This window comes from Dama dama, chromosome 24 (assembly GCF_033118175.1).
Source record: "Dama dama isolate Ldn47 chromosome 24, ASM3311817v1, whole genome shotgun sequence".
Taxonomy (NCBI): domain Eukaryota; kingdom Metazoa; phylum Chordata; class Mammalia; order Artiodactyla; family Cervidae; genus Dama; species Dama dama.
This window is the reverse complement of record NC_083704.1, coordinates 5,605,034-5,613,243: the sequence shown is the minus strand read 5'-3', so window position 1 is coordinate 5,613,243 and position 8,210 is coordinate 5,605,034. Positions and strand designations below refer to the sequence as shown.

General features: G+C 36.2%; 1 protein-coding gene across 1 annotated transcript; it reads right to left on the bottom strand.

The window, feature by feature from the left end:
* Positions 1–6,061: 6,061 nt before the first annotated feature.
* LOC133046151 (olfactory receptor 5M5-like) lies at positions 6,062–6,994 on the bottom strand. Its single transcript, XM_061129093.1, has one exon. The coding sequence runs from the start codon at positions 6,992–6,994 to the stop codon at positions 6,062–6,064; it is 933 nt and encodes a 310-aa protein (XP_060985076.1).
* Between the last annotated feature and the right edge of the window lie 1,216 nt (positions 6,995–8,210).

The following is an 8,210-nucleotide window of genomic DNA, read 5'->3' as shown; positions in this document are numbered from 1 at the left end:
CATGGAAATATTTGAAAGACTAATAATAACATGGATCCTCAATAAAAATAATACACCCACACAAATCTTAAATAGCTATCAACAAATCCATATGCAAGTGGTTCTCAGAATGCCTGGCTCTAATGATAATATCTCTTGTATATGGGTCAGCTTCATTCTACACCTGAGACGTATCCTTGTATTCATGTGTGAGGAGTAGAATGCTTGCTTTTCTTGGTTCTTCTGTACCAGTTATAGCTCCATCAGATATTGTTCAGAAGATCAAAGAAAATTTAATAACTCTGTTGTCCAGGAAATTAGTTGAATTTGAAACTGACATTGAAAACAGAAAAGATTGCATGTACATATTTTGAGCAAAGTACAAATTGTCAGCATCAGATTCAGACTTTACTAAAATTTACTCTTCACTAAAAATAAAGAAAGCTATGACAAACCTAGACAGCATATTAAAAAGCAAAGACATCACTTTGCCGACAAAGGTCTGTCTAGTCAAAGCTATGGTTTTTCCAGTAGGCATGTATGGATGTGAGAATGGACTATAAAAAAAGCTGAGCACCAAAGAATTAATGCTTTTGAACTGTGGTGTTGCAGAAGACTCTTGAGAGTCCCTTGGACTACAAAGAGATCCAACCAGTCCATCCTAAAGGAAAGCAGTCCTGAGTGTTCATTGAAAGGACTGATGCTGAAGCGGAAGCTCCAATACTTTGGCCGCCTGATGCAAAGAACTGACTCATTGGAAAAGACCCTGATGCTGGGAAAGGCTGAAGGCAGGAGCAAAAGAGTATGATGGAGGTTGAGATGGTAGGATGGCATCACCTACTAACTGAACATGAGTTTGAGCAAGCTTCAGGAGTTGGTGATGGACAGGGAAGCCTGGCATGCTGCAGTCCATGGGGTCACAAAGAGTCAGACATGACTGAGTGACTGAACTGAACTGAACTGAAAAATAAAGAAAGTAGAATCACAGAGGCATCCTTCTGGTTTGAGTATGCCTCTGTATTCTCTACCTCTGATTAAGAAAGTTCATTGCTTCTCTCTAAGCTGAGAAAGAGAACCACATTTCTAGCAGAATATGAAAAGCAGAGACCTGCTCTTAAAGCAAATCTCAGAAGGACTTAGGAGCAGTAGCCATGAATGTGACATTGGGAGTCAGCCCTCTTGAGGTTCACTGGAACACCTGGGATCAAAGCAAATCATACGTCTCAGTTTTATTATCCATAATTTCAAACCTCTATTTGTCCTAAAACTTTATGAAGACACACAAAAAATTTCAACTTGAAATTTTGATGAGAGATTGAGTTTATGTTTTCCTTTTCTTTTGCACTGAAACTGTCTCCTCTCCAAAATCCAGAGCTCTTCTCAGTGCCCTTCTCGATTAATGTAGATACCTTGGGCAGTTCAGCTGTGAACAAGATTCTGAAACTGAAAAGTGATTGCAAACACCTTTTGTGCAGGTAATTTAATTGAGTCCTAAAAAAAAAAAAAAAAAAAAATCAGCGACTAACTCTTGAAGTTTCAGCTAGAGATAGAGGTTCCTCTAAAGAACAGTGAATCTCGTCTTTTGCCATTTGGCTAATATGCCTCAGGGTAGGGTTTGAATTCCTGCCTTCACAAACCCTGTTGACTGCTGTTTCAGTTGTAAATAGCTGCTGTTCCTCAAACTGAAGACACAGCTTGTCTTTCCCTCCTTCACTATTTTGTTAAACATTCTCTTAGATTTCCCTGAGTCAGTCCTTTCCCTGTTCTCATCAGATTTTGGTTAGTCATGGAGCTAATTGAAAGGTGGAAATTGAAAAATTTACAAAGACACTTTCTGTGCCTCCACGGTTTGACCTCCATCCTCCATGCTGTCTTACCTCTCTGCCCCATCCTTGGCTGACACACTCTGCTTTCATTACTTACTAACATCGCTATTGTGACAAGATTTCAAACGCTTGTGAGCAGAGGTGTGATTTCCACAGCTAGCAGAGTCCCTGGAGATGAGAGCTGAGAATAAATGTATGCTACATAATTTAACGAGTGTGTAATGTGTATTTAATTCAGTGACTGTACAACAAATCTTAGTTTTCTCAGCATTTCATTGAACACATAATCTCATCCTTCAAAACTGGAAGTCTACAGGGAGAGGATATGGAATGAGTGACTAACTTGTTTAATAACCACAGGAAAGAAAACAGAATGAGAGTCATTATTTACAGGAAATAGCATTGAGTACTTAATATGTGCCAGCGTTAGGCTTAGCCTTCAACAAGCATTAACTCTGTTAATCCTCACAAACTCTGTGGGTTCTTAGTATTAATACCTTCATTTTGCAAATGGGAAACTGAACAATTAGAGATTAAATAACTTTTCCTGGTTCCTATAGTTTATAAACTGTGGGGCTGGGATCAAACAGATTAATAGACAGTCCTGCACAGATTAATAGACAGTCCTGCTTAGGAAAGAAATGTGAAGTCCACACATTGCTGCCTATTCTCTTCATATAATGATATTCATTCATGCATTAATCCTTTCATTCTTCCATCCATATAGTTATCAAATATTCATAGAAAATCTTTTTGCCACTCTGTGGTCAATGGAGAAAGTGTAACAAAAAGATAAAAGATGGTTTTTGTCCTTCAAATATTTCTGTTTCTTGGTGAGAAGGATGAGGCTTAGAAGTTGTAAAATCAGATTTTAAATAATTTAAAATGAATGAAAATGATGTTGAAAACTGGAAGGGAGTAGAGCTTTCACTACTCAAAAAACTATAATACAAAGGACACAGTGGTAGTTTATGAACTGAACAGATATTTATAGAGAACGTCTATATTCCAGGTTTTGGGATACATTCTGACATTAAATTAGTGAACCAAGTCATACATGGACTATAGACCTGGCCCTCATGACATTGAGAATACTGGGGATAATATAATCATGAGTCAATAACAGTGATAATATTAAAGTGACAGTTGCAAAATTTGTATGAACTAAAGTTATATGATATTATGAGAACATATACTAAGAGGATGTGACTTTAAGAAATCAGCCATGGAGGCACTGAAAATGCAGAAGGATATATATAACTAAATCCTAAAATACTCTGAGACTGAAAATTAGCAGATTAAAACAGATTATATTTTACCTAAAGAGAAATAACAAATAATTTGGTAGAGCATCCATCTGTACTAACAAACTAAAAGAAGCCAGAGAATAAAATATTTTAAGTGCTGAAAGCAAGTGTCTGTCTTTCTACATTCATACTCAAATGATTTTTTCTTTGAGAATGGACAAGTGATATTCTCAGATAACTGGAAAGAGAGGTACTCTCACTAAAAGAACTGATGAAGGGTTTATATCATGCAGAGGAAAACTGAACCATAAATGAAGAGTGGGAGCAAAGAGAATTGTGAGAGAAACATTGATAAACCTCACTATAGTTAAAGGAATATGGATATGAAATCATGGTTACTATAATTATAATCACACATGATATAGATAATATTTAAACTTCATTATTAAAAATTTATTGTTAATGATGCATTCTCTACCTGTAAATGACAACTTATAATTTAGAAGCAGAATGTATTCATAATTAATATATCCTAAGTTCCTTTAATTGTTTAATAGCAAAATAGATACATTGATTAACAAAGACTAAGTTAAGACAAGAATGCATATATGATGTAAGTGAATTTATTAAACATAGATAATAGAATGTGTCATAATCAGATAAAGAGTAAAAAGAAAAGAAACAAACTATGCTTTAATTCACACTAGATAGGGAAAAAAAACCACACAAAGAAAATTTGTGAAAAGCACAAACTAAGTTGTTAGAAAATATTCAAAAGTGTCAATATCCACAATAAAATAAAGAGCACAGTGATTAAAAGGGCTCAGGACCTGAAAATGAAATAGTTGAAATATACATAATAAGCATAACAAAATAAAAACAATAAAATACTGCTGAATATATGTGAATATCAGACAAATTAGACTTTTAGACTTTATACATGATAGAAGGGATAGAAACTATAAATGATAAAAGGAACAATACTAGCTCAGTACTTGACATGATCTGGCAACCCACTCAGTATTCTTGCCTGGAAAATCCCATGGACTGAGGATCCTGGTAGGCTACAGTCCATGGGGTCGCAAAGAGTCAGACACGACTGAGCAACTTCACTTCAGTAATAAAACCTCAATATTTTAAAATATAGAAAAAATAGGCAAATCCACATTATGTTTCTCCATTTTTATATATGAAAATTCAAACAATTGTAAGGATACTGAAGATCTGGGGGAAAAAATCACTATGTGGACATAATAGAACTCTATTCTGCTCAATTCTTATCTCTTATTAACACTTTTCAGCATCACAGGTGTTCCCCCAGGTATGCCTCAGGAGGAGATGCCAAAAATGAGCTGTAGAGTCCATGATATGGAGAGGTGCAGTATCTGAGTTTCTAAAACATAAAAAACAAAGCTAAGATCATGGCATCCAGTCCCGTTACTTCATAGCAAATAGATGGGGAAACAATAGAAACAGTGACACACTTTATTTTCTTGGGCTCCAAAATCACTGCGAATGTTGACTGCAGCCATGAAATTAAAAGACACTTGTTCCTTAGAAGAAAAGCTATGACAAACCTAGACAGCATATTAAAAAGCAGAGACATTACTTTGCCAACAAAGGTCCATCTAGTCAAATCTATGGTTTTTCCAGTAGTCATGTACAGATGTGAGAGTTAGACCATAAACAAAGCGGAGCACCAAAGAAATGGTGCTTTTGAACTGTGGTGTTGGAGAAGACTTCTGAGAGTCAGTTGGACTGCAAGGAGATCCAACCAATCAATCCTAAAGAAAATCAGTCTGGAATATTCATTGAAAGAACTGATGCTGAAGCTCCAATACTTTGGCCACCTGACGCAAAGAACTGACTCATTGGAAAAGACCCTGATGCTGGGAAAGATGGAAGGCAGGAAGAGAAGGGGATGACGGAGTATGAGATGGTTGGATGGCAACACTGACTCGATGAATTTGAGTTTGAGCAAGCTCCAAAAGTTGGTGATAGACAGGGAAGCCTGGTGGACTGCAGTCCATGCGGTCACAAAGAGTCGGACATGACAGAGTGACTGAACTGACTGACTGACTGGTAAAACCAAATAACCTGTTCTTTTAGCACAGGGAGGGCTATCTATATTCTGAAATAACTTAAATGGGAAAGCAATTTGAAAAATATAGATACATGGGTTTGTATAACTGAGTCACTTTGCTGTGAAATTAACACAACATCGTTAATCAACTATACTCCAATATAAACTTATAATTAAAAAGATGAAAAACATGGCATTGCATGAAGATATTTCTTGTTAGTTATACTGACACTGGTGGCTTTTATATTAATTTATATTTTGACTGTGCATTTGAAATAGTTCATAACAACAAAAGTGAAACCACAAGACTAGTTTTATGTTAGGGATATAAATTGGTTTAGAACATAAAAAGAACAATAAAATATTCAATAGGATATATGATATTTACATCAAAAGTCTTATGAGTGAGGAGTATATTGGATCAGTACTATCATGTAAAGATGTGACTTAGACTAATAACCTGAGATTCCCCAACATATTCATCCTTATATAATTTGAATAAAAGAAAGCAAAAGAAACAAGCCAATAGATAAATATATGCATAGTTGACAAGTTCCTGGAAAAAATGATTGGAAAACATTAAGCTCTGGAAATCTAACAAATTGCCATTGCCTTAGCCTCATTTTGTAACTCTGTCTGTTAAAAATCTGTACTCTTATGGGAAATGTGGATAGAATAATCTGTCCCTAATTAGTTTTATAGAACAAAGCCAATGCTATTTGATCTTCTGTTTTAATTTATATGTGGTATTATTTTAGTACACTGATTCATAGCTAACAATTTAAAAAAAATTTCTTCCAAGTCTCATAGGTGAATTACAAAAGACAGAGAATACGTCCATAGACAAAGTGATTTGTTAATTTAAAGTGCTAACTAATTGATCAGAGAATATGGATATACTACATACCAGTGACCAAATGTCTACTCTATTTGGCAAATAGATTCTCTTGAATCACTCTCCTCATTGATTTTTTAACATCTTTGTTCCAAAGGCTGTAGATCAAAGGGTTTAGCATAGGACTCACAAAGATATAAAACACAGCAAGAATTTTACCCTCTTCAACAGATGTCTCAGAAGGGGGCCTCAGGTACATGCAGAACAGTGTCCCATGAAAGACACTGACAGCTGTCAGATGGGACCCATGGGTAGAGAAGGCCTTTCGTTTCCCTTCTGCAGAGCGAATACGAAGAATGGCCGTGAAGATGAAAATGTAGGAGATGAGGATGATGGTGAGAGAACACGTGAGGTTGGAACCAGCCCCCACGAACATGGCAGTCTCTTTGACATAAGTATCAGAGCAGGCCAGGACTAAGAGAGGTGGGTCCGCACAGTAAAAGTGGTTGATTTCATTGGGTTCACAGAAGGTGAGACGGAGCATCATGATGGTTTGGGCAAGACCATTTGCAAAACCATAAATATAAGGAGCAGCAACAAGAGAGATGCAGACGCCTTGGGACATCTTGCTGGCATATAACAAGGGTTTGCAGATGGCCATGTAGTGATCATAAGCCATCACTGTGAGCATATAATTATCTGCAATCACCAGGGCAATGAAAAAGTGGAACTGTATAAAGCAGCCAAGGAAGGAAATGGTTTTTCTCCTGGATAAGAAGTGAATCAGCATCTGAGGAGTGACACTGGTGGCATAACAGAGATCTACAAAGTGACTGAGGAAGAAGTACATTGGAGTGTGAAGATTTGTGTCAGTTCTGATTAACAAAATCATGCCCGTATTACCGATGTCTGTGATCAGGTAGATGACTAGGAAGGCCACAAAAAGGACAGGCTGCAAATCAACTCGATCTGTCAGTCCCAGGAGGATAAACTCAGTCACCTCTGTGTAGTTTTCTTTTAACATTGCGTTTGCTCAGCTTCCAACATGTTCTAAAGTAAATGAAATAAAACTCATTTGTCATTTTTCCATTACTCACATCATATCATCTGATGCCCACTCCTCTCATAATGTAAATGTATGTGAAATAAATAGCCTAGTAAGCATGAAATTAATACTTTGAATATCTAAATTAATGCAGAGCTTCTTTACATAAAGACAATCATACATTGAAATGCTTTTCTCCAAGTCTTTTCATAGTTGAAAAATCTTTATCTTTTCTGAAAATTGTTTTCGTGAATTACTTACAATTCTTTAAACATTGCTTTGCATTGAAATTATGATACTTTATTTTTCAATATAACATGATGTGGTATCTAAAGCATCAGTCATCAAAACTCATGTGTTTTCACAACTTAGTGGACTTAAGTTCATCAAATGGTCTTTATAGAACCAGATTCTGTCTACCGGCCCCTTCAAACTCAAGATCACTTTCAGACTGGTCCCTCACTCTTCAATGCATATCCTCTTTCCCTACTCTTGTCTATCTCAGGGGGTCCTAAAATAATTAAATACTACTCAACATTTAAGACAGCTTAAAATATCTTTTCTTTGTATTTTATAACCAATTATTGTGGGCACAACTGTTTCATGACACACAAAATTAAATCCCAATTTTTGGGATAATAACAGAGAAGCATATAGTACATAAATAATGTGTATGTTTGTGTTGGTGGATGGGTATATATATATATATATATACCATATATCAGCGTTATTAAACATTCAAGTATAGAGTGATTGGGGTACAGAGATATTGTATTAAAATCTTCCTGGTGTGAGATATGTGGAACCTAGATAAGTGGTACTGATGAACCTATTTGCAGGGCAAGAATAGAAATGCAGACATAGAGAACTGGCTTCAGACACAGCAGAGGAAGGAGACGGTGGGATGAATTGAGAGAGCAGCATTGAAACATATACACAAGCATATGTAAAACAGAGAGCTAATGGAGAGTTGTCGTACAACACACCTGGAGCTCTGGGACAACTGAGAAGGGGGCTGATGTGCAAGGTAGGAGGGGGTTCAGGAGGGTGCGTATGTATATGTACGGCTGATTCACACTGTCCTATGGCAGAAGCCAACACAATTTTGTAAAACAAATTATCCTCATATTAAATATAAATTTAAAATGCAATCAAAAAAGGTTGTCAACAATATCCTTGGATCATAATGATTTTG